This window comes from Neomonachus schauinslandi, chromosome 5, assembly GCF_002201575.2.
Source record: "Neomonachus schauinslandi chromosome 5, ASM220157v2, whole genome shotgun sequence".
Lineage (NCBI taxonomy): Eukaryota > Metazoa > Chordata > Mammalia > Carnivora > Phocidae > Neomonachus > Neomonachus schauinslandi.
Genome location: NC_058407.1, coordinates 149,442,055 through 149,469,153, shown reverse-complemented (window position 1 = coordinate 149,469,153; position 27,099 = coordinate 149,442,055). Strand labels below are relative to the sequence as shown.

The window sequence follows — 27,099 nt, the reverse complement described above, 5'->3', positions numbered from 1 at the left end:
TGGTGAGGGGGGGGGGGGGGGGGGGGGGGGGGGGGGGGGTGGGGGGGAGAATTCTTCTTTTTTTTTAACAAGCAGTAAATATTGAGTTGAAGAAGCAGGCATGCTGAAAGGACTTGGGACTTCAGCTCTGGCTCTTTGACCACAAATGCATGCTCCAGCCTCCTCCCTCTGTATTCTGCCAACCTCAGAGGGAATCTGGCTCCCCGTTCCCCCTTTGATTCAACAGTGTTGAGACCCCACTGGGGGAGGTGGGATGGTGAGGAGGGGTACCATCTACTTGGTGCAGATGAGGTGAAGGAGAAGGTAGGTGTGTAATCAAATCATCCCCACAAATACATGTGCTCAGGAAGGGGGTTCTGGGGAGCTGTGAGGTGGACCCTGGGGCCTGTCAGAGTCTGGGAGGGCAGGGGGTGGAGGGAACAAGTGGGTGTAACAGAGGAGGTGCACATGGGATCCGTAGGCTGGTGGGGCTGGAGCAGAGAGAAGGAGGGAGAGTGGGGCAGGTGAGAGCTGAGGCCCAAGAGCCCACCATGAAAATACTGGTCTCCCCAGACCCCATCTGTCACCTGCTATGAAAGATGCCAGAGCTTCCTGAGGGTCTGGAAAATTCCTGCTGGGCTCCAGGACAAACCCTCAGACTATCTCTTCCCGCCCAGAATCTCTTCCTACCAGCTCTGCCGGAGGACAAGGGTAGGAGAGGAAGGCCCAGAGAAAGAGAAGGACCCTGACCCGCAGAGTAGTGGGTTGGGGCATGGGCCCTGGAGCTGGGTTCGAATCCCTGTTCTGCCAACGCCCCCACTTGTTTGTGCCCAGTATCCTCTTTTGTCCCGTGAGGCTAAGAACCGGGCCTACCCCAGTTAGTGCAAGGGTTAATTTGGACAGAGCGTGGGGAACACGGGGCCTGCTCCCAGCAAGTGCCACAGGTGTTAGCTGTCATCTGCGGAGGCCCAGCACTGACATTCACCTGCACGTGTGGCATTGGGTGGGCAACTGCTCTTCCACACACAGGAGAGGCTGTGTCCTCCATTCCTTACTGGCCTGGGACGGGGAGTGGTGACCCTACAGTGACATAGACCTGTCCCCCTCCCTCTCGCTGGGTCCCCTAGCAGCCTGGCATGGGAAGGAAGAGAAGCAGTGAGCCTGGGTCTGTTCTCGGTCCCAGCTTGGTTTTCTCCTTTTATGGTCAGCCTGCAGGCCTCTGGCTCCCCAGCCATAAACCACGAGCTTGTGTTTGGGATCGGGCCGAAATAGCTGGTCTGTGGGGAGCTGGGCGTCCCCTGAGAGTCTTCAGGCTTTCTTCGAGGGGGCGGACCACCAGAGTCCTTTATCTCCTCGGAAAGCTGACCCGCAGACTTGCACATCCAAGGCCAGACCCGAGTCCAGGGAGAAGGAGGAGAGAGGCATGTTTAGGGGTGCGTGTGAGGTAAGGAGCACCCCAGGTCTCTGGGCTGGGTGATGCTGGAATGCCGGGCCCAGGCCCACACACCTCTGCTCCTGGACCGTGTCCTGTCTCCATCTCTGACCTACTGTGTCCCAGGCCCTCTGCTTGAGGTGCTCTGCTTCCTTGGTGTCTCCCCCACCCCCCTCCTGGGATTCCTACACATCCTACACATGCAGCTCAGTATCACTTCAGCTGTGAAGACTTAGCATCTCTGGTGGCAGCAAAACCGACCCTCTCGTACGTAGCACTTTGGGCAAATACTCATTGTAGCTTTTGCTCACTTCCTGTGGTCATTTCTTTGCCCATCGGACTCCCACACTGCATCCCAAGCCTCTCTAACACAGACTCAGTAGGTCTTCGTGAACTTTGTGTTTCTAGTAGGGGGTCAGGACTTGTTTGCTGAGTGAACATGTGACCAGAGACGTGTTTACCATCGCTTCTGTCTCGATTGCCTTTAGAGAAAGACAGATACAAATGAGTAAGCATTTCTTTCTTTTTTTTTTTTTTTAAGATTTATTTATTTGAGAGAGAGAGAGTGAGCATGAGCGGGGGGTGGGGGGAGGGCAGAGACAGAGGGAGAAGCAGATTCCCCACTGAGCAGGGAACCTGAGGCGGGACTCGATCCCAGCTCGATCCCAGGACCCTGAGATCATGACCTGAGCTGAAGGCAGACTCTTAACCGACTGAACAACCCAAGTGCCGCAAGTAAGCATTTCTTGAGTACCTACAATGTGTCAAGCACTGTTCCTGACACCTGGGATCAGGCCCAGCCCTTGACCTTCAGCAGCTCAGGGGCCAGTAGGAGAAGCATTGAAAGCAGTTTTGTAACTTCCTTTTTTTTTTTAAAGATTTATTTATTTATTTGAGAGAGAGAGCATGCACGCACAAGCTGGGGGAAGGGCAGAGGGAAAGAGAGAGAAACTGTAGCAGACTCCTTGCTGAGCTCAGAGCCTGCTGCGGGGCTCGATCTCAAGACCCTGAGATCACGACCTGAGCCGAAACCAAGAGTCAGACACTTAACCGACTGAGCCGCCCAGGAGCCCCCAGTTTTGTAACTTCTGAAAAACGTATAGATCTGTGTGAAGTTTAAGGAGTCGGATCTCTTGATTCAGAGATGGTGTAAAATTAACATAGTTTTTTTTAAAAAAAGCTTTATTGTGGTATAATTTATATACCACAAATTAATCCATTTAAAGTATACAGTTCCCTGGTCACTAGTGGATTTACAGGGGGATGCAGTCATCACACAATCTAATTTTCTATTTCTCTCACCCTCCCCCCCCCCAGAATTGTGTGCCCCTTGGTAGTCCCTTCCCCATCCTACCTCCAGTTCCAGGCAATTACTCATCTACTTCCTGTCTCTCCACATTTGCCTATTCTGGATGCTTCCTATCAATAGAATGAATGCTACAGTATGTGGTTCTTTGTGACTGGCTTCTTTCCCTGAGCATCATGGCTTCAAGGTTCATCCATGTTGTAACACGTATCAGTGTGACATTTCTTCTTTATGGCTGAGTAATATTCCACTGTTTGGACATGCCACATTTTGTTTATCCACTCAGCACTTGATGGATTTTTTATTGTTCCCACTGTTTGGCTATTGTAAATAATGTAAAGTAGCATACTTTTTACTAAGATGGAAAGACAGTTTTTCCATCCATCCGTAGAGTCCTGTCATGGACAAATGATCTGTTATTTTTCCAGATAATCTGTACTCTTTCCTGCTAAAAAGTCTTGAGGTGACACAATGATCCCTGTGAGATTAGGTGCCACAATGGAGAGAACCTTTGGACTATCAGAACCAGGGCCACCATGAGGCCATGTGGTGCCTTTATAGAAATAGAAAAACTCACCCCTTTCTCAAGGCACTTTTCCCCCATCTGCTGGAAGATTGTCTTAATAAATGTACAAATCTATAATGACCAATGTGAATGGTTCCCCCTTGAGTTATGCAGTGTACAACTTGTACCACTGTCCATGGCAGTCCCAGGGGGGATATGCAGTAGAAAGGCCTCCAGTTTAGCTCTAAGGAGGTATAGAGTCAGAGAAAATCATAGAAGAAGTGACTCTCAAGATGCCATTTCAAGAATGGATTGGGAATGGGGCACCTGGGTAGCTCAGTAGGTTGAGCATCCGACTCTTGGTTTCGGCTCAGGTTATGATCTCAGGGTTGTGAGATCAAGCCCTGTGTCTGGCTGGGCACTCAGTGGGGAGTCTGCTTGAGATTCTCTTCCTCTCCCTCTGCCCTTCCCTGCCCCCACTTACGCTCTCTCTCTTTCAAATAAATACATAAATCTTAAAAAAAAGAAAAAAGAAAAAAAAGAATGGATTGGGGTATATACTCCAAAGAATTGAAAACAAGTTCTCAAGTAAAACCTGTACTTGAATGTTCAGAGCAGCACTCTTCACAGTAGCCGAAAGGTAGAAACAACCCAAATGCCCATCGATGGATGAATGGATACACAAAATATGGTCTATCCATACAAGGAAATAGTACTCAGCCATGGAAAGGAAGGAAGTTTGGACACATGTCACAACAGGGATGACCTTCAAAAACACCACGCTAAGTGAAACAAGGCAGACACAAAAGGCTACATACTGTACGATTGTATTTATGTGAAGTGTCTAGAAGAGGTTGATCTGTAGAGACAGAAAGCAGATGAGTGGTTGCTAGCAGTTATGGGAGTGGGGAAGGAAGAGTGATTTGCTAAATGGGTTGGGGATTGGGGCTGATAAGAATGTTCTGGAATGGGTGCCTGGGTGGCTCAGTCAGTTAAGCGTCTGCCTTCAGCTCAGGTCATGATTCCAGGGTCCTGGGATCGAGTCCTGCATCGGGCTCCCTGCTTGGTGGGGAGTCTGCTTCTCTCTCTCTCTCTCTCTCTCTCCCCCTCTCCCTTCTGCTCCCCCTGCTTGTGCGAGCTCTCTCTCTCTGTCAAATAAATAAATAAAATCTTTAAAAAAAGGAATGTTCTGGACCTAGATGTGCACCAGGCACACCGTGCACAGGGCACAACCCTGTGAACATACTCCATGCCACCAAATTGTTCACTTGTACTTCATTAATGTTGTGTCATGTGAATTTCACCTCAATGGGAAAAAGGAGGAGGAGGAAAATGGGTCAGGCAGGAAGAGGGTGCTGTGGGCAGGAGAAGCAGCAAGGGCAAAGCTTGGAGGGGACCCTGCTTCCCCCGTTCAGAGGACTCTGCTCTCTTGTGTCAGACCCAAGCTCGCACTCAGGAAGGAGGCAGAACGCCCCAGGAGGAAGTCACGGGTCAGCATGCGGTGCCCACATCAAGCCCTCCTTCTGCCCACAGCCTTGCTCCGTCAGCTTCCCACGCTTGGAGGTGGTGCATTTCCAATGGGAATGTCCCCGGCCAGAGGTCCCAGCAGCCCCCAGCGCAGAGCGGCCCTGGCAGGTTCCAAGCCTTCCCCAGGAGCCCGCTGCCTCTCCTGGGGACCTGGGGGGAAGGGCCCCAGGACGAGCATCTGACCCTATAAATCTCCTGTGCCCTGGACCAGGCTTCCCAAGGCTGCTGGGAAAGCCTGTCCCTCTCCCTGGACTGATGAATCAAGATAGCCCGTCCATCTGTCAGTCAGTCTCAAAATCATCCCTTAAAATAGCGGAGGTTGTCTGGGCCAGGCCCCCTGGGGGGGGGGTGTCTCTCTCTGCCTCATTCTGATTGCAGGGTGCGTGGTTCCTCTACCCCTCACCCGCTTTCTGAATCAGTTTTTCATAGGTTTCTTTTTTTTTTTTTTTAAGATTTTATTTTATTTATTTGAGAGAGAGAGAGAATGAGAGACAGAGAGCATGAGAGGAAAGAGGGTCAGAGGGAGAAGCAGACTCCCTGCCAAGCAGGGAGCCCGATGCGGGACTCGATCCCAGGACTCCAGGATCATGACCTGAGCCGAAGGCAGTCGCTTAACCAACTGAGCCACTCAGGCGCCCCTTTCATAGGTTTCTTATTTGGCTCTGTTCCTGAGCGGGTTTCTCCTTTGGCTGGAAGTTGGAGGCGCAGATATCCATATTCCCTGATTCCAGAACGAGGAGCTGGTGGTCGCGCCAGAGCCGGGCACCTGCCCCCGCGGATTTCCCCTCCATGGGAGAGGGGATACTGACTGCTATCTCTTCCCACCGAGCCCTGCTGAGCTTTAAGGCTTGTCTTCTGTTTTTCTGCCCTAAGTCAAGGCCTAGGCAGGGTTGGTTCCTTCTGGAAACTCTGAGGGAGAATCCGGGCCGCACCTGCCTCCTGGCTTCAGGGGGTGGCTGACCATCCTTGGCTTTCCTCGGCTTGTAGACACATCCCTCCAGTCTGTCGCCTCCTTCATGCGGCCTTGTCCCTGTATCTCTAATCTCACCGCCCTTTCTCTTAGAAATAGCAACACCGGTCATGGATTTGGATCCCACCCTAAATCCAGGATCATCTCATCTGGAGATCCTTAATTACACCTCTAATACCTTGATTCTAAATAAGGTCACCTTCTGAGTTTCAGAGCAGACATATCTTCTGCGGGGAGGGCACCGTGACCTTGGGCAATTCATGTTCTGTGCTCTATTTTCCTCATCTGTAAAATGGGGGTGATGCCAGTGCCCACCTCCGGGGCTGCCTTGGGAATTAAATGGGTCACGCAGCACCAAAGGAGCTCAGCGCGGGCCCGAGGTGCAGTGAGCTCTCCGGAAGGGGGAGATTGTGGGTGGTGGCTATTTCTTTCCTCTGTGTCCTAAGTTTTGGGGTTACAGTGGTTTCCTCAAGAGCAGTAAAGAGTATTTTTCCCTTGACCACTTTTTGGTGAGATGAGGGAATGGTTATGCATGCTCCCAGCACAAACGTGAACAGGTTAGAGGCAGATGGAGTGAAAGTCGGTGTCCCTCCTGTTGTGATTCTCAGCCCTCAGACCCTGTCCTCAGGAACAAGCACTGTAGGCCACGTCAAGAGTGGTGGCTTCATGATGTATCCAAGTGGCTGACCACTTGGATGGTGTGTGTGCATATGTGGGTGTATATGTGTGCCTGCCTGTGTATAGATGTTCCTCTTTTTATTTATTTACATTTTTAGAGAGAGAGTATTGCGAGTAGGGGAGTGGGGCAGAGGGGCAGAGGGAGAGAGAGAGAAGAATCCCAAGCAGACTCCCTGCTGAGTGTGGAGCCCGACTCAGGGCTGGATCTCAGGACCCTGAGATCAGGACCTGAGCCAAAATCAAGAGTCGGGCACTTAACTGACTGAGCCACCCAGGCGCCCTGCTTGGTCCTTTTTACTGGCTGCCTAATGTGCCCTTACATGGCTGTACCAGAATTTAAATACTGGAAGTTTGACTAGCTCGTCTTCAGTGGACAGACCAGTTAAATGGTTTGCATCTGGTCTTTTGCTACTGCTGATGTTGTTGCAGTGACCGACTCAGGTGTCTGTCGTTAGACATGTGTGGGTGTTTCTGATGTGGATGTTTCTGGAAGGGTATGGAGCAGCCAGGAATCATAGCAGAAGATGGGGGTATCGGTAGGAGTCAGTGCAGCTGGCCTGGAGGGTGGGACTGTGTGGGTATGGAGTTCTGATGCAGAAGGAGAGCACTCTGTCTCTCTGTCTTGTTCCTGGGTCCCTTCTCCATGCAAGGGCCTCCCCCTCGCCCTCAGCTCAGGGGTCAGACTTGTCTGAATGGAGTGTCTCCACACTCCCTGAACATGGCGCCCGTAGGCAGCTGAGGTCCGTGCTACCACCTCAAGGTGGAAAAACTGAGAGCAAGGAAGAGGAATTGAGTGGTCTTTTGGTACTTCTGCCTTTTATTGTGAGGATTTGCCTCAACCGGATCACCAGAATGTCCATCTGTGATCTGAGAGAAGAAAAGGAGAATTGACTGGAGGTGGCACAAGGTCCATGGAGCTTGCCCAATCATCTCATTCATCTTGCCCTGCGGTGGGCCAGATCTTCTCTATGAGATAGAACTCCCCCCTCTAGATATGGTCATTAATGTCCTCTCTGTTTCCCAGTGACACACAGGAATGGCTTTCTCCATATCCATCCATCCATCCATCCATCCATCCATGCATCCATCCATCCATGCATCCATCCATCCATCCATCCATCCATCCATCCATCCATCCATGTATCCATCCATCCATCCATCCATGTATCCAGCCAGCCAGCCAACCATTCATCTTCCCATCCAACCATCCATCTAACAAATATAATTGAGCACTTACTATGTGCCAAGTACTGGAGATGCAATGTTAAACAAAACATATAAGCTCCTACTCCCTCTAGTATGGGGAGACAATGTGGGCCCAAAGTGATGGTTCTTAGACTAGGTGTGGCAGGGGTGGTGGGACAGATGTGTGGATTTGAGATCTGATTCTTAGGAAGGGGATCCTTCTATCCCAGAGGCCACTCCATGCCCTGGTTCCTTCTTCCCACCTGGACCCTTAGCACAGCTTCTTCCTGGCCTGGGAATAGGCCTCACACCTTCCCTTGGCTGGGCCATGCTGATCTCCCCAAGCTGCCTTGTCCCCCAATGCCTTCCCTAATCCCCTGCAGCCGTGGCCCCTCAGTACCCATGTCCCATTTCCTCTGTGCTGTCATACCTGGGAAAGCAGAAAGAACCCGAACTCGGACCCACGTGTTTCAGAACCCTGATCAGTCACCGAAGTGGCCGTGTGACTTTGGGCTACCTAACCTCTGTTTTCTCAACCCCGAAGGAGTCAGGATCAAAGGTCGCACATGAGAAGTGCCTGACGCTATATCTGGCCCAATAAATATTGGTTGGGGTTCAAATCCTGCCTCACCCACTGCTGTGTAACTATGGTCAAGTTTAAAGTTTCTGTGTGTCTCAGTTTCTCCATCTGTACAATGGGGATAAAAATAGCCTATCTCATAGGATATGTGAGGGTCTAATGTGTGTTAATACAGGCCAATGCTTAAAACAATGCATGGCCCGGAGGAGGTGCCAAGTATTACATACTATTATGTGGTATTTTTAGGGCCAGCGTCATGTCCAATACCTGGTAGATACCCTTAAAGTATTTGTTGAATGAATGAATAAATGAGTCAGTTTTCCGCATGTATATCAAGCTTCCCCATCAAGAAGCCCACTTCTTCTAGGTTTGGGGGTGGTTTTTTGCAGAGCTCACCAAGCTAAACTTTCTGTGTCAGGAGCTCAGGGCTTGGGAGCTGGGGGTCCAGAAACCGAAGGAAGCGAGGTCCAGAACTAGGTGCTTCTGCCTGAGGACTCCATGGTCCTGTGGGGCACAGACACAAGAAAACAGAAAAAAGCAAACCCGGGACAGAGCGCTCTGGACGCACAGGTCCCTATGGGACCAGGGGCATGGAAGGTCACCCCTGTCTTGGGGACAGGCCGGACCCAGGGAGAGAGCTCCTGAATTTCTATCTGGGAGGGACTTGGAGGCAGCAGTGGGATTCTGGAGGGGGCTGGGGGCTTTTCTCGGAGCTTACTCTCTACCAAGGTTGGCGATTTGTGATAGCTTGACAGCGTTGAAGGGGATTTACAGCCAAGCCACCCGTGGCTCCGTCACGGTGGGGAAGGCTTCTTGGAGGAGGTGTCATCTTTGAGGCTGAGGGACCAGGAAGGGGCCAGGAAACAAAGAAGAGAGCAGCCTGAACAAAGGCAGGAGTGAGCTCAGGGGTGGGGGGGATCACTGGGGCATCAGAGTGAAGGACACAGGGGTGCCAAGGCTGGGGAGGTGGGCTGGGCCAGTTATGGGAGGTCTTGGGTGCCATGCCCAGGACTGCGGGCCTTATCTAAGGGCACTAACTTCTTATTTTTATTCACTTTTTATTAAAGATTTCTATTTATTTGAGAGAGAGAGAGAGCACAAGTTGGGGAAAGGACAGAGGGAGAAAGAGAAGCAAACTCTCGGCTGAGCAGGGAGCCCGATGCGGGACTCGATCCCAGGACTCCGGGATCACGACCTGAGCCGAAGGCAGTCGCTCAACCAACTGAGCCACCCAGGCGCCCAATGAAACTTTATTTTTTTTATAAAGATTTTATTTATTATTTGACAGAGAGAGAATGAGAGAGAGCACATGAGAGGGGGGAGGGTCAGAGGGAGAAGCAGACCCCCCGCCGAGCAGGGAGCCCGATGTGGGACCCGATCCCGGGACTCCGGGATCACGACCTGAGCCAAAGGCAGATGCTTAACCTACTGAGCCACCCAGGCGCCCCGGACACTAACTTTTTTTTTTTTTTTAGATTTTTTTTTATTTATTTATTTGAGAGAGAGCAAGCACATGAGAGGGGGGAGGGTCAGAGGGAGAAGCAGGCTCCCTGCCGAGCAGGGAGCCCGATGCGGGACTCGATCCAGGGACTCCGGGATCACGACCTGAGCCGAAGGCAGATGCTTAACCTACTGAGCCACCCAGGCGCCCCGGACACTAACTTTTTAAAGACGACTTTATTGGGCACCTGGGTAGTGCGGTCAGCTGAGCGTCTTACTCTTGGTCTCTGCTCAGGTTGTGACCTCAAGGTCCTGAGGTCAAGCCCTGTGTCGGGCTCCGCATTCATTGTGGAATCTGCTTGAGGTTCTCTCTCCTTCTCCCTCTGCCCCTCCTGCTCATGCTCTCTCTCTCTCTCTTTAAAATAAATAAGTCTTAAAAAACAGTGAAGATGGCTTTACTGAGATAAAATTTGAGTACCAAAAATTCACCCATTTTAAGTGTGAACTTCAAAGATCTTTAGTAAATCGATAGACTTAGGTCAGCATCACTGTAATCCAGTTTCAGAACCCCAAATGCCCATTTGCAGCAACCCCACCCCCAGCCGCTGGTGACCACCCACCTGCTTTCTGACTTCACAGATTTGCCTACTCTACACATTTTGTATAAATGCGGTCCTATAGTATGTGGCCTTTTGTATCTGACTTCCTTTACTTAGCACAATGTTTTTTGGGGGTCATCCATGTCATAGTGTGTGTCACTAGGACATCATTGTCTTTATGGCTGAATAATATTCCCTGTTATGAATCTACCTCGTATTGTTTATTCATTCCCCAAGTGATGGGTACTTGGGTCGCGTCCACTTTTTAGCTATTATGCCAACACTGCTGTGAACGTTCGTGAGCTAGTCTTGCAGGGACACGTGCTTTCAGTTCTCTTGGGTATATTCCCAGGACTGGAATTCTGGTCCTATGGTAGATTTATGTTGGACTTTTTAAGAAACTTCCAGAGTGGGAGAGTGTTAAGTTGCAGAGTGATCAGCAGCTCGGTGTGTTAGGAAGAGCACTCTGAGAAGGGGTTCGGAGGAGGACGGGACAAGATCCGGGGAGATCTTTGGTGAGGTGTGGATCAAGAGGGCCTGAGCACCATGACAGAGAGGATGGAGCCAGGGAATGGATTTCAGAAACACTTGCCACTTTGGCGTTGCCCATCAGCAGATAAGATGCTCTGATTTTTCGGTTACGGTTAATTCGCCAATGGTTGAAGTGTCGGTAGCTGTCCCTGTATCCCTCATAGGGCAGGAAGTGGGTTCCAGACCCTGGCTCTACCCTCTGAGGCCACTTTAAGAGTAGAAGGTGATCGGGCACCTGGGTGGCTCAGTCGGTTAAGCGTCTGCCTTCAGCTCAGGTCATGATCCCAGGGTCCTGGGATCAAGCTCCACGTCAGGCTCCCTGCTCAGTGGGGAGTCTACTTCTCCCTCTCCCTCTGCCCCTCCCCCTGCTTGTGCTCTCTTGCTCTTTCTCTCAAATAAATAAAATCTTAAAAAAAAAAAAAAGAGTAGAAGGTTATCAGTAGTGTCTGCTTAATCACGTTTAATCTCACAATGCCCTATGTTTCCTGCCAGGGTTCTCTGGTGGTCAGCAACAGAGACCGACTCAGCACTTTATCTAGGAAAGGAATGTATGGAGGATTGTCAGGGAGCTCACGGATGGGATGGGAAGACTGGAGAGCCAGGCTCAGAAATGGCAGGAATGGGCTTCTCGGGATCTGGGGGCAGGAAGTGAGGGCTCAGGGCTCTGTCCACCCACTATGCTTCCCCATCCTCTTGGCTGGGGGACCAAGGGGGGCAGCCCCACCAAGACTGTGTATGATGGCAGGGGTGGGGTCGGAGGCACATCTCCTAGAGGAACACAGGATGATGCTCTTCCCAGAGGAGGACATGCTAGGTTTTCAAACCCAAACTGTCTAATACCCTATATTCTAGATGCAGGAACTGAGGCACAGAGGGGTTAAGACCACTCATCCAAGGCCACAGAGCTGAGAAGTGGCCAAGTGAGACCCCAGTCTGCTCTGTCTGGCAGAGTGGGCTCCCGGGACCCTCCCCCGCCCCCCCCCAGAGCTGGACGGGCTAGAATGCCCACTGCCTTCTGAACTCATCAGGCTCCAGCATCTTTCTGGGGCTGCCTCCAGGACTTGGGGGGTAGGGAGGAGTGCCAAAAGGAGCCCTGCTGTCCTCTTGGCTCTGCTCTTGTCCCCTGCACCCTGGGCAATGAGCCCGGTTGGCCCTCACCACCTTTGTTGGGGCCAGTGTGCAGGAGCTTAGGATTGGGGGGGGGGGGGCTTGGGGAGGAGCTATCCCCAGACCCTCCACTCAGAGCTAATTCTAACTCATGACCTTTTTTCTTTCTGTTCTCAGATCGAGAGGACCAGTCCATTCTGTGCACGTAAGTGGAGCTGCCTTTTCCTGTTTTTCTACAGTCGAGATCCAACCTGCTAAAGAGAGAGGTCTGTGAGGGCAGAGCTTTTGTTGACCTTCCCAGGCGTCTCGCTCGTATCTGGCACGGAGTAGAGCGGCGCTCAACTTGGGCTGAACGGAAGTCCTCATGCTGAGGCAGGCACACCCAAACTGTCGATGATACCTGGTGCCATCTTGTTCTGCAACGTCCCCCGTTCTAAAATGAGCATTTAGTGAGCACTTACTGCATGCTAGGCCCTGAGCTATTTACAGACAGAATTGCATCTCTCTGCATAACAGCTCTGGGAAGGTGGAGGGCGTCTCTGTTAGTGAGGAAATCTTGGCTTATGTTAAATTACTGCCCTAACATGTCGCAGTGAGCGAGCACATTTGTGTTGTATTTAGTAGTTGGTGTCACTGTGTCTTCGAAGACCCAAATACATAGTCAGAGGATGTTAACTCAATTTAGAATCACTCAGAGAATCTTTAATTCTCAGGAAAAATCCCTCCTGTCGTGGGCAGAATAATGGGCCCCCAGTGATCTCTGCATCCTAATTTCTGGAAGCTGTGAATATGTCAGGTCATGTGGCCTGGGGGCATGGAGGTTGCAGATGCTATTAAGGTTCCTAATCAGCAGACCTTAAAGTAGGGAGATTATCAAGATTATCCAGATGGCCCAGTGTCATCACAAGGTTCTTAAAAGTGGAAGTGGGAGGCAGAGCAGAGGGTCAGAGGGAGATGCAACGTGAGAACTTGACCCAAGATTGCTGACTTTGACGAGGGAGGACGCCAGGGATGAGAACAGCCTCTAGGAGCTGGAAAAGCCAAGGAACTGGACTCTCCCCTGGAGCTCCCAGAAAGAAAGAAATATAGCCCTGCTGACACCTTGGTTTTAGCCCAGTGAGATCCATGTCAGACGTCTGACTTCTGGAACTGCGTGATCATAGATGCTGAGTTTCTAGTCATTTGTTATAGCAGCAACGAGAAACTCGTACCCTTCCCTTCCATCCTAACCCCTACCCACTCCCACCATCGCTCCTTTTCAGCAGATTTAATGGGGCCAGGCCTCCTGGTGGGTATAAGGCACCTGGGAATGAGCCAAAAATAAACAGGACCCCTCTTCTTAAGAGGGAAGTCAGCACTAGGACGGTAATCACACACTTGTCTTCTAGACTACCTGAACTTACTGCTTGACTTACCTTTTCAGAAACGAGAAAAAAAACTACATACACATTTTCTTAAATCACTCAAGTGAGTGTGTAATTACAAACTGTGAAAATTACAAAGACTGAAACACGTAAGGAACTAGAAGAATCTACACATAAGAAGTATTGTAATTGGGCAGAACGAGAAAGGCTTCTCCAAAGACGTGATATTTTGGCAGAAATAGCAAAGGAAAAGGGGGAAGAGGTTCCAGCATGTGCAAAGGCACTGGAGTCAGATGGAGCATGTTCTAATTAAGAAACTAAGAGGTCAGTTTGGCCAGAGTGTGACCCTCAGAAGAAGCCTCTGTCTGGGAAGAGCAATTCCAGGACATCCAGGACCCACACTGGCTGCTTTTGTATTTAGTGCATTGGTTTAGAGAAAAAGATTTTCAGCCTGCCCATGCTGGCTCAACCACTTGTAAGGCATGATGTGAAACCTTTGTGACAAGGAGCCAGCCCCCAGAAGAATTTGGGAGAAGAGTTTCAGGTGGGGAACAGCAAGGGCAAAGGTCCTGAGGTAGGGACCATTTGCCTTTTGGGGAACAGAGAAGGTTGGATGGGCTGGGGCACAGTGGGGAAGGGGATGGGTAGGAAGATGTGGTCAGGGAGCCAACCAGGCAGGGTCTTGCAGGCTGGGATGAAGGCGTGGAAAAGAGGTAGATCAGATCTTTCTGACCATTCAAGGAGGCCAGAAGGGCTTCTTGGGGACACACACTGGTGCTGTCAGAGTCTGGGGCATGAGTCACCTGGGTTTGCACTTCCCACTGGGGTTGCTCAGACTCTGGTCTCAGGCCATTCTCTCCTCCAGGGGAGGTGACTCAGGCTGACAGCCACCTTCTCCCGCTCTCCCCTGGGGCCCACATTGACTCTTGTAAAACTATAGGGTTTCCCAGGGGATCCCACTGGGCGCCTCACCTATGGCCTGGCCGGAGTTCCCTCCCAAGCAGGCCTCCTACTTTGACCCACCTCCCCCCATCCCTTCTGCTCTGTTTTTGAAGAAGAAACGCTTCTTGGTAAAAGCCTACAGGGTTTTGATAACGCAGTGCAATATTGAGGGACACAGATAATCTCAAGCGGGCAGCCCTTGTGGTTCGGAGGTGGGCCCTTGGAGGCACAGGGCTAGGTCTGCTTTCCTGCCTTGTTGCATGGCAGCAGTTTGTTCTTGGGCAAGCTGGGTAAGTCTGCAAACCTCAGTCTCCTCATCTGTAGAATGGGGCTATCAATTGTGGCCACGTCCTAGGGTGGTTGGGAGGATGGAAGGGGCAATGTCGGGGGAGAACTGAGCATGGTTCCTGGCACATAGTAGGTCCTGCACCATTGTTGGCTGTTGTCTCATGCAGTGGTGACATTTTGCCAGAGTTTTGTTGAGCCTTGCTTGCTGGAGGCACCATGGTTTTTGAGGGTGAAGCCCAGGCTTAAGAATCAGAATCCTGGCTGCAGTGAACCTCTGCTTTCACAAGTCCAAGGATCCCTGAGTTAGACTTCTGTGATTTTAGGCCAGGAGTCAGCAAACTGTCACCCAAGGGCCAAATCTGGCCCTCTGTTTGTTTTTATAAATAAAGTTTTATTGGAACACAGCCACACCCATTCATTTCTGTGTGGCTTGTGGCTGAGTTTGCACTACTGTGGCTGAGTTGAGTACGTGCAACAGAAATCATTTGTGTGCTTCAGGGGCTCAAATAGTTACTCTCTGGCCCTTTACAGAAAAAATTTGCTGACTCCCAGCTTTAGGCAAATCAATAAACTTCTCTCCACTTGCTTTTTCTCTTTTTTTCCATTCTACCCTAAAGACTAAATAAGTAAGTTTTAATTTAAATTAAATTGAAATGTGAAATGCGTGCGAGCACATATATTTAATTTTTTTGTAACTGTAAGAGTAAGGCAGATAAATACCCAGAAGTGAACAATAGGAAAACTTTACCCACAGTCCACTGCCAAGTTTGGCCCCAGTAAACCTTGGGGTAGCTCCTTTTCGTTGTTGTTGTTGTTGTTGTTGTTGTTTTTCCTAGGCAGTTTTAAACATAAACACGACCTCAACTGTGTGCATACATCTTTTTCTCTTGCTTTTTTCCACTTGACGTTCCCCTGATGTCACGTTTCCATGTTATTTACAAATATCCTTTTTGGATGACCACTGACCCTCCATGGAATTAGTGAAACACTTGAAGCTTTTAGGTCATTTTAAATTTTATCCTTGGGGCACGTGGGTGGCTCAGTCAGTTAAGTGTCTGTCTTGGGCTCAGGTCATGATCCCAGGGTCCTGGGATCGAGCCCCGCATTGGGCTCCCTGCTCAGCGGGGGTCTGTTTCTCCCTCTCCCTCTGCCTGCCACTCCCCCTGCTTGTGCTCTCTCTCTCACTCAAATAAATAAATAAAGTCTTAAAAAAAATTTTTATTCCCAAATATATGATGACGTCCAACTTTGTGGGCAGAACTTCCTCTGTGATTCCTCAGCTTCTTTCTTTGAGGATGGAAGTAGGATCCCAGAAGCAGGATCACAAAAGCAAAGTCTGTGTCTGGTGTAAGGCTCCTGATTCTGGAGATTGGCTTGAAAAAGAACTCATGTTTCCCGGACCTCATTTTCCTGGCACCGTGGTTAGGATTTTGGCTGTATGTGCACATTATTGTTAAATTAGTATTATTCTTTAAGTGGAATCACTTAAAAAAATAGAATACTTTTGAAATGATTTTAGATTTACAAAAAAGTTGCCAAGATAGTGTAGAGAGTTCCTATATCCCACCTGCCAAGTCTCAGTTTCTCCTGATAGTAACATGTGACGTCACCACATTTGTCACACTAAGACAACAATGTTGGTTCATCATTTTAACAATGATTTGGTTTTAACAATGATTTAACAATGATTAGGTTCCCCGGTTTTCCACTAATGTCCTTCTGTTCCGTGATCCCGTCCAGAATGACATCTTGTCGTCATGTCTCCCTAGTCTCTCCTTGGCTCTGACAGTTTCTCAGACTTTCTTGTTTTTCATGACCCTGATAGGTTTTTTTTTTAAGATTTTATTTATTTATTTGACAGAGAGAAACAGAACACGAGCAGGGGGAGGGGCAGAGGGAGAGGGAGAAGCAGACTCCCTGCTGAGCAGGGAGCCCCATGCAGGGCTTGATCCCAGGACCCCGGGATCATGACCGGAGCCGAAGGCAGACACTTAACTGACTGAGCCACCCTGACAGTTTTGAGGACTGATCAGAGATTTAGCAGAACATCCCTCAATTTGGGTTTGTCTGATGTTCTCAGTCGCTAGACTGGGATTACGGGTTTTGGGGAGAATGATGCTGAGGTGAGCTGCCTTCTTCATCCCACCATATCCGGGGTACATCAAACCCATGTGACATCCCCGTGACACTAATGTGACCTGTCCCTGGTGATGTTAAGCCTCATCAGCTGGTTTGCGTTGTACCTGCTGGGTTCAGTCATCATGTCTGTGCCAACTGTGGCTTCCCTGGTCAGGTAATTTTGGGGACCATGACTGCTTAAAACCATCTCAGGTACCCCTGGGGTGTGGGTCCTGCTAGACTTCTGTCCCCAGATGTGGCTGCACATCAGTTGCTGAGCGACTGGTTCTGGAGCCTGACGGCCTGGCTTCACCCAGGAGACTCCTGACTCAGTGGCCTGGGGTGGGCTGGGGACACCCGGGTTTTCATCTAGCGTGATGCGCGCCTGTGAACAGGTGGGCCAGCCAGCGAGCTGGCAGGGATGGTAACACTCGGCACAGGCATCTTCCTGGGGGATGCCGAAAGCATGGCTGACTCCGAACTGTGTACACCCACTGTTGGCGTTGGGGTGGAGAGAGGGTGGTGTGGCTCTGGGGAGTCCCTGCCAACAGAGGAAAGGGGCTCCAGTGCCTCCCCTCTGTGGCCCATTGGGGAGCTCAGAAGGGGCGGAAAACATGAGCTGGGGGAGGACTGGGGGTCCTGGAGATCATGGTGCTCATTTTGCAGTGAGAATATCTGGTTCATCCCCCAGATTGCTGACCCCTGCGTGCAGGTCTTGTGGGAGAAACCCGTCTGGGGTTACTTGGCGCATGCAGGGGTTGAAGAGAGGGCCCCTGGTCTCAGCTCATGGGGAGCCTAGGCTAGGCTGGGAGTGAGCCCACCCTGGCACGGGGGTCCTCAGACTGTTAGCCGACTCTGCTGGCTGGCAAAGTAAAGCAATGGGGGGCGCTGGGGTCCCTTTGGCCCCTAAGTGATACTGTGACTACACATGGGGCCATTTTGGCTCCAGAACAGGCCAGATTTTCATTTTAGGGGCAGCCAGCAAGCTAGACAGAAAAGAAGGGAGTCTGGGACTCGGCTCTGCCATATTCTCATAGAAAGCCACCTACCCTGTCTGCACCTCAGTTTCCTTGCCTATAAATGGACATCTGCACCCACCTCACAGGGCGGCTGTGAGGAATATATGAGTTAATTCACGGAAAGCACAGAGCACAGTGCGTGATGATGTCATTTAACGCTCAGCGAACATAACTGTTACTTGTCAGTTGTTTCTAAAAGTGCAGCTTTGCCCTCAGCCATGCCAAGCGAAAGCAAGGAGAACCGTATGGGGTGACAGACGATGAAGTGGCGAATCATAACCATGATAAGCTATGTCCATGATTATCTTAATGCATTTAGGCCTGGCTGGTAGATCTACAGCTAGCTGCATACATTCATTGTATCCTCAGACCAGGATTTACAAATGCTAATGTCTCGGAGAGGCTGGTAGGGAACAGAAAGGGGTGAATTCGGTCAGGGGTGACATTAGGGAGTGGTGGGGACTGTGGCAAAGTGAAAAGCTCACACCCATTCGAGGGGCAGCTGTGATCCTGCCCCAGACAAACTTATGCCATGGGAGAATGCCAATGAGCTGTTCCCAGAGCTAGTTGGTTTTTTTTTTCCTCCCCAGGAGGCTCCAGAACTCTGGATTTTAGAAAACACAATGGTTGCATCCTGCATGTGCTGATCTGCTCTTGCTTTTTCCACTCAGCAGTGGATCTTGGAGTGCATTCTGTCTGATCATGCATAAACCAGCCTCCCTCCTTGAGGCTGCCCAGAAATGCTGTGTTTATTTAATCCCCCTCTATGGATGGTAGCTGTGATTGTTTCTAGACTTAAAAATATACATAAGTATATATAAAGATATATATACAATCGGTCCTTATTATTTCCTGATTCCATATTTGCAAATTCACCTACTTGCTAAAATTTATTTGTAACCCCCAACCAAGATGCACAGAGCCCAATGACGCACACGTTCCCAGTGGAGGGAACTCTGCCTTTGTGTTTCAGCTCCCTGACTGTGTCCTTTACGTGCTAGATTTAGTACCACACTGCATTTTTGTGGCTTTTCGTTAGTGATTTCACTGTTAATAACACACCCCAAGCATCAGGCTACCACCTGCATCTTGCAGAGCTCTGCTCCCCTTCTGGCTACCCACCGACAGCTGCCCCTGGCCCCAGTCCCCCATCATGCCGCCCTGATATAACCATAACAGACCCTCAGATGACCTTGATTACTTACTCATTTCCTTGGCTAGTGTCTGTCTCCCTCTCCTGGAACGTAAGCTCAGTGAGGGTGGGACAGAGTCCTCGTCCCCTAGCATACTGCCCCTGAACATGGCCAGCGCCCAGGGAGTGGGCATTGGCTGTAGCCATTCGACTTTTATTTGTACATGTGTCCAGTCGCCCCCAAACCATCATCCGCTTAACTCTCCTTATTAAATTTCATTTGGGCCATTGTCACAATCAGCCGAAGTGACTTGAGGACCAACATGTTGATAGCAGGATAGGAGCTTTTAAAAATAATTAGGGGTCCAGGGGCACCTGGGTGGCTCAGTCGTTAAGCGTCTGCCTTCGGCTCAGGTCATGATCCCAGGGTCCTGGGATCGAGCCCCACATCGGGCTCCCTGCGCTGCGGGAGGCCTGCTTCTCCCTCTCCCACTCCCCCTGCTTGTGTTCCCTCTCTCGCTGTGTCTCTCTGTCAAATAAATAAATAAAATCTTTTTAAAAAATAAAAAAAAAATAATTAGGGGTCCAGATAAGCTGCTGGGGCTCACAATTTACTACAGGCAATTATGCCATCAAGAAACTGGAAAGTGAGCAAATGTAATGTTTAGAGCTGAGTCCTGTGGTCTAGCATGTAGTTCATACAGTGTGAACAAACAGGGGCCTAGGTGAGGTATGGAGAGGCCCTGGGTTGAGAGAGAGCTGTGTGTTCAGGGAGTAACCTGTATGTGACAAGGGGCTGGATTAAGAGAGAAGGGGGTGGTGGGGCAGGAGGTCAGGGCGGGGAGGGGCGTCTTCTGGGCCCTGGGGAAGATTTTGAACTTTAATCTAAAATGGACGGGAAAGCATTGGGAGACCACTGCCAGGGGTTGGCAAACTCTGACTGGTGAGCCAAATGCGGCCCTTCACTGTTTTTTGTAAATAAAGTTTTATTGGCACACAGCCATGCTTGTTTGTTTTCCTGCTACAATGGCAGAGCTGAGTAGTTGGGACAGAGAATGCATGACCCACAAAGCCTACAGTATTTACTATCTGGCTCTTTACAGGAATGGTTTGAGGACTCCTGGCTTAGACAGTGGAAAAATAGGATAGGATTTATGTTTTAATAATAGTATGAATGTTGAAAGATAATGATATAAACAGAATATAAACATTATATAAGCATTAATATATAAGTATTAATATAAGCATTAGGGAGGAAATGGCTATAAGTAATCATGGCTCACCTTTTCGTATATCTGGCACTGTTCTAAACACTTTTATACATTCACTTATTTAATCCTTACAACAATCATGTAAGTGCTTTAATTATACCTATTTTGTAGATAAGGAAACCAAGGCATGGGAGTAGTTAAATGACCTGCCCAAGGTCACACAGGTAACTGGCCCAGCAGGGATTTGAACTCAGACAGTCTCGCCTTGGGGCCGCTTGAGCTATTCTGCTGATCGATGCTGTAGGGGAAGGAGGCATTGCTCCTGCCTAGAGGCAGCATTCAGAACAGAGGCAATGCTTATCTGGGCTTTGCAGGGTGTGTAGGAGTTGAACAGCACAATTGCTAGAGGACCTCACCAGCTACAGGGGCGGGAGTCCCATGAGGACCAGGGACTGAACAGCTCTGAAACCCAGAGCTAATTTGGCTTTGCTGCCAAGGGCAGACCACAGGCTGAAATGGACCTGTAAATGGTGTTCAACCCTGGGACCTGGGCCCAGCCACATGATGTGTAAAATCATGCAAAATGAAAATGCAGAGCCCTTTACTCAAAAAGTATTAAGAATTTCAAGATGGCAACATCAGAGTGCGAAGTCAAGCACAGGGCCCTCCCATGAAGCCGGCCCAGCTGGGGTTAAAGCGCCCATTGCCTTTGGGGCAGGACTTGGCAGTGGGGGTATTATAAGGCCAGGAGGCCTTATGCGGTCATGAGGAGGGAACTGGGCACCAAGTTCCCTACGAAATAGGACAGAGGTTTTGGGTGCGTCGTTCAGGAAGACATCTTTACCCCTGGAGTTCAGGGGTCAGAAAAGCAAAGATATTAATGTTTCTAAAGCAGCCCTGAGCACATCAATCTTCAGACATCCGTGGGCCTGGAGCTTTGGAGTTTTCTTTGGCACAACCTCCCAGGACAATTTATTTTTATCAATAAAGCTTGGAAACTGTTGAGCCAAGCAGCCCACATGGGGAGAAGCAGATTCCCAGAGTATATGTCCCGCTTCCCCTCCCTCGTAAGGTCAAAGGCCAGGGCCACAGTCATGGTCATGCCAATATCTTTGTTGTAAAAGAGAAGAGGTAGGAGAGGCTGAAAACAAAGGTGGAAAACGAGATTATTGTGGGAAAGGGGAGGATCTGGGGATCTGGACACTGTGTGTACTGTCTTAGAGCTCAGGATCACCTACAAAGGTGGCTTCCCACACTCAGATTTTCTCTCCTTCCTCTTGCTCCAACCAGAACCTACCCCTTCAGTCTGGGGTGATGTCTGTCAAACATTCTGATGTTAGCCTGATTGAAGTAATTCATACTATGGTGTAAATGACTGAATGGCTTGGTTCATTGGTTCCTCTGGCCTTAGAAAGCAAGTTCCTAGAGGGGTGGGCCTGTGTCGTGGAATGACTAGGCAAATGTAGTAGAAAGAGTCCTGACTGCACTGGAATCAGAGACCTGACTTTCAGTTCTGACCGTGCCCTTGCCTCACTGTGTGACCTAGGGCAAGTTGCTTACCCACTCTGGGCCAGAGTTCCTCTTCTGTAATAACTGGGAAGTGGTCCATCCTACCTTCAGGATTGGGGGAGGGAGGCTAAAGGAGATAATGCATGTGAAACAATTAGCATGGGACCTCTCCTCCCCTTAAAAAGGCAACTCTCTCCTTAAAATTAAAAAAAAAAAAATTTTTTTTTTTAATTTGGACTCTATTTTCCCCTCAAGAAATAGGGATAATTGACTCCATGGTTCCCAGTTCACAAAGTACCTCTGAGGCTACATGAAATGATGTGGCCACTGGGATAAAGACCATTAGGAAGAGGGAGAGGGCAAGTCTAAGGCTGGCGTTCCCGAAGATCAGACACTTGATATCCGGACATTGGGGCCCACAACACTAGGTCCAGAAATTCAGGGCACGTGTTTCTTTTCTAGCCATGAGCGAAGTTGTTAACGGGTGCTTGGCAGAGCAGATTAATTTCTTTCTTTCCTAATTAGGAAAAAGAGCTGTGGCACTGGTTCAGGGTGGAGAACCTTGAGCTGACCTTGCAGTAGACACATTCTTTTCCAGACTTAAAAAAAAATTCTCTCTTGCATATCAGAATATTCAGTGAGCTCAGAAAATGAGAGAGTCTAGGCAAATAAAGGAAAAACAAAAGAAGAAAATGGGAGGGGAGGACAAGAAGGGAAGGAAGTTTTGGTTGAGGCCCTGTCCTTCCAATTCACCAGGAAGGATGGGAATCAGAGTCAGTACCTGGAAACCTAGGGTGAAGCAATCCCACCATGATGATCTTTGGTGGCCAAGAGAGGCAGGTGGTTCAAGAAGGCCATTTGATTAAAAAAAAAAAAATCTGCCATATTCTCGGAGTGCTCTTTTGAAAAGACAAACAATGCTCTGCTGATCTAAACATATCAGTCATTTATACTTTAGCGTGAATTATTTCAACCAGGTTTATCCTCCGATACTTGACTCAGATCATTAGCTAGCCATCTTACAGTCAGAGTGGGCTTCTCCAGAGGATGAAGGGACTTAAATTTGCCCAGTGATTGGTGGGATAACCTGTAAGGGAAGCTTCTGAAAGTTTTACTTTAGGGTCTGGCGCTCTAAGATGTACCTATTTCCTTCCCAGAAGGCTGCCCTTTGCCTGATCTTTCTATCTGTCGACAAAGCTAATGATGTCTTAAAAGTAGGTGATTTGCAGAGAAACTATTCTGTGTGGTACTATAATGATGGATTCATGTCATGTTATGTGCGTCCAAACCCACAGAACGTCCAGCACCAAGCATGAACCCTGATGTAAACTTTGGATTTTGGGTGATGATACGTCAGTGTATGTTCATCGATGATAACAAATGCACCGCTCTGATGGGGGGTGTTGGTCGTTGGCGGAGGCTGTACACATCGAGGGACGGGGATAGAGGAACTCAGTGTACTTTCTGCTCAACCTTGTTGCGAACCTAGAAAATGCTCTAAAAAAATAAAATATTTTAAACAAAAAGATGATTCCAAATAAACCTAAGTTTGGACCTTGGTAGGAAAACCCAGTTTTTCTCTTTTCCTCTTTGCATCCGAATCCTTTCCTGTGTCCTCTCGGGAGGCGTACATTGAGGTGGCGGCTAGCATTTGAGGCCCAGCCCAGCTCTGTGCCAGCGCCATGACCTTGGGCAAATCGCTTCCCCTCTGGGAGCCTCACTTGCCCTACCTGGCAAATGACTGGGAGCTCTAGAACGAGAATAGGCTTATTTCCAGTGGCTCACCATTCCCGTGTCTTTCAGAGGGGAGTCTGGAGCCGGGAAAACAGAAAACACCAAGAAAGTCATCCAGTACCTTGCCGTGGTGGCCTCCTCCCACAAGGGCAAGAAGGATACGAGCATCACGGTGAGTACAACTCCTGTTCAGTGGCTAAGCCCCAGCTCACGGGTCTCTGGGCTCCGTCGAGAGGCCCTGGGTCCATGTTTAACAGGCCACTTGCCTGGCAACTCACAGGAGGGGTCTTTTTCCAGCTGGGTGGGCCCTTTGGCTCTGGCCGATTCCTCGCCTTAGCCCCGATCATCATCCTGAGGGGTCCTGTTTCATGACTTATGCACTGTAGGACTTTTAGCAGCGCCCCGGCCTCTCCCCCACAAGATGCTGGTAGCAACATCTCTACCGAGCTGTGACGGCCGAAAACGGCTACAGGCATCGCCAGGTGTCCTCTGGGGCACCCAGATTGAGAACCGCCCTGTAAACGAATCTCTGTAAACTCCCTAGGGCTGAGACACACCTGTCACTCCTCCATGTGCCCCTCTGACTGGGACCCCAGGGGATGGGAATAGCAGTGTCACTCAGCTATGGGCTTTGGTCCAGTGCAGTGACCGCGCGTCAACTGTGTGCTGGGCATCGTGGGATGGGGTCCAGCCATGAGTCCCAGCGATGCTGTCATTCAATTCACTGGGCTTCTATATGGGTGGGGAGGAGAGTTCGCTGTCAGATAATCCTACAGATAAACCCACACTGGCGCAATTTGAGGAAAAGAAGAGCAAGTTTCTAGAATCATCCCTCCTGGGGTCAATCCCTCTCTTCTTCCTCCCCCATCTTAGCCCCTGCCTCATCTGTCCCCGAGGAGGGGACACGCAGTGGGGCTTCTTGAAGGACTTGCCAGCACCTCTGTCTGGAGGTTTGGGGCTGGGGAGATGGCAGCGTGGAGGCCTGAAGACAGCTTGGGGATCTTGCTTTCTAGACCTCACAGATGACTCTGGATCCATCACAAAGACAGCTTGTCTGGGGCGGGCGCCGCCTGTGGCTCAAACCCCCCTCCCTCCAACAAATGCAGGAAACCCCGCATTTCCAAACTGTCTCTGGCACAGTGTATAGGACCACGTAATCCTACGGTTAAGTTTACACGGCCATGAAACATTGCTTCCTGCTGCCTCTTCTTTCCCTGTAATAGTCAACGTAAGACATAACAATACTTAAAAATGACTGATCTCTACCAAGGGCCTACGATATGCCAGACACTTTTTCCTCTGCCTCTGCAAACCCATCTCAGTCAGTATCTCATTGATTACGTTTAAAGAGCCCACCTTGGCCCCCAGCAATGACAAAAACTTTTGAAATGTCTGAGTCTCTGAGAAATTCTTACAAGGAACGAGCGAAACAGAAAGGAACCAGGATCAAAGAAAAGTTGCTGCCCCCCCCCCCCCAATTACCTTGGGGGATCCAGGCTGTCTGGGAAGGGGGCGGGATTGCAGTCCTAATTCGCCAGCCCCGGACGTGCGCGTGATTGGAATGACTCTGACATTTGTTTTATACTGTATTGTTCAACTGCAGCAGGGCCCAGCTCTTGCCTACGTGAGTAACTAAGAGTGTTTTCCTGGTGTGTACGGGAGGCACGGAGTGTATTTAGACCTGCATGCTCCTGTTGCACCCGCTGAAGTCCCATAGCTGATGGTAGAAGGGGCGGGGCCCCCCGAGTTTTCACAGCCCAAACCAACCAGCTCACCCAAGTACCCTCCGGCGGGGGGTCCGATGCCAACGAGTGGGGTGGGGGGCCCGGGCGCCAGCCGCGGGACTCCCCTTGGAATGCTCCAGGTTGTCCTCCAGCCTGGAATGGAATTCCCCAGTCCAGAATGAATCCCGCCCCCCATCCTTCCCACCAATGCATCTATCACTGGTACCCCCGACTGGACCGCCCTAGAAACATCTGTCCCCTCTGGTTGAGTGTTTTAGGACACTGTGGCCCTGAAGCTTCCCTGGCTTGATTGACAGTCAGTTAATGGCACTGCTGTGGCATGCCTCCCTCCCTCCCTTCCCCCTTCCCTCCCTCCCCCCCTCCCTCCCTCCCTCCTCCCTGCCGTCATCCCTATGTTTCTGCCCTGAGCCCTGTCCCCTGTGCACCGATGTGTCCTCGTGCATGTGTGTGCAGTGCGTGTCTGTCTTTGCATGCCGGTTGCTTGACCCAAGGCTCCAGAAACAGGAGACTTGGAGTTTACAATGCACTAGCCTTGGTGGCACGGTAAGGCCCCAGCTATGCGACACCCAACGGGGTCCTGCCTGGACCTCTGCAGATGTGAACTCATCTCTAACGCAGAGCTTGGGGGGCTGGCATATGGGTCCCATTCTGGAAGAGATCCTCGGAGGTCCTAGCATGTGCTAGGATCACACGCAGTCCATCTTAGTGAGATTCTGGGACGCCGTGTCGTGGATGGATCAGAAGGAGGATCAGGATTCTTATTTGGGATCTAGTCCTGTGTGACGCTGGCCAAGTCACTTCTCTGAGCCACAGTCTCATCATCCATACAATGAGCGGTTGGGACCAGATGTCCATGTTTAAAGCTCTCCTGAGAAGGATCTTTTGGTCCCATCAGCTGGAATTCCCATTCTAGAAAGGGAACCTTTGAATAAACACAGAAATAAGTAGGTGCTTCCTGTCCCCTTTAGGGACAGCTACCCATGATGCCTTCCTGGTGGACAGAGGCACAGGGAGAGAACTGTGCGCTCCCACTTCCTTCTAGAACCGTTCCCAGCTTCTTTTTAGCCCTGCCCTGGTGCCCTGAGGAAAGGGATGTGGGATTCACAGAGGGAACCAGGAGGAAACCCTCAGGTCCCAGCACTTCCCAGGGGAGGCCCAGAGGAAGAGCTTGGATGGGGAGGCCACTGGGCCGCTGCAACCGCCATGTTTTGGGGCTAGGCAAAAGCAACTCATCGCTTTCCTGGCATGACTTAACTTGTTGGCCCTTTCCTGCCACGATTAATCACGTGACCGCGTTTGTGCACAGGAGTCCCCTCAGAGGGGGCCGATGGGCTGTGTACAGTCTCAGCTGCATTTAACCTGATGAATGGAGCTCAGGCAACCTGCTTTGAAGCTTTGTTCTGCAGTCGGTTAAGAGTAGTCCTGGTGGGTTTTGTGCATTCCTTATTTGCCTTCCACAAAATACTTCAGAAAACTAGTCCTGAGAAAAGAAAACTTGCAACTTAAAAAAAAAAAATCACACTAAAACCATCAGGAGGAGGATTGTAGTGGTTAACTTGAAGACAGCTGCTTGTTAAACGTGCGCATCAGAACTGCCACGGACAGCAGTGCAGGTTGTGCACTGCACAACTCCAAGGAGCACAATTCATTACAATGTAAATGACGTCCTCAGCATTGTGCAGTGGTTCTCAGTGAAATGACATTGCATAGATGAGCAAGCCCTGTTCAGAAAGTGGCCTTCCTAGGGAACAGATGTCCTAGCTATCAGAAAGCCTGGCCGGTTGCTCCTCTTCTGAAACCGTTGAGTAAATCTGGACGTTAGCATTGGAGTCTCAAACAGGGTAGGAGATAGGATAGGAGAGAACCTCTAGGTTAAGGGCAGAGTTTTGGGGCGACCTCCATCTAGGGCAGAACTGTCAATGCCTGGGTTACTTTCTCCACTAACTAGATGTGAATAAATTTTAGGGTGAGCTGGAAAAGCAGCTTCTGCAAGCAAACCCGATTCTGGAGGCTTTTGGCAATGCCAAAACGGTCAAGAATGACAACTCTTCACGATTTGTAAGTAGCAAAACTCCTGTGGTGTCCTCACCTGCCTGAGAACGCAGAGTCTGTGTGCGCAGGGAGCCTGAGACAGAACGGGTGAAGGTGTACCTCACAACAGCATTTTGCTCTATCTTCAGTCCTGTTGTGACCTTTCA

The 27,099-nt window shown here is 50.1% G+C and overlaps 1 protein-coding gene across 3 annotated transcripts in view; it reads left to right on the top strand.

The window, feature by feature from the left end:
* MYH11 (myosin heavy chain 11) overlaps positions 1-27,099 on the top strand; it is a 115,191-nt gene that overhangs the window by 36,544 nt on the left and 51,548 nt on the right. For 2 of the 3 annotated variants that reach the window (XM_021698304.2, XM_044915631.1), the window contains exons 4-6: positions 12,017-12,044; positions 23,226-23,328; positions 26,867-26,959. In XM_021698304.2, coding sequence (XP_021553979.1) covers positions 12,017-12,044; positions 23,226-23,328; positions 26,867-26,959 — 224 coding nt within the window. Of the gene's footprint in view, positions 1-12,016; positions 12,045-23,225; positions 23,329-24,759; positions 24,781-26,866; positions 26,960-27,099 lie in introns of all 3 variants that reach the window. The other variant, XM_044915630.1, reaches the window with a different exon arrangement.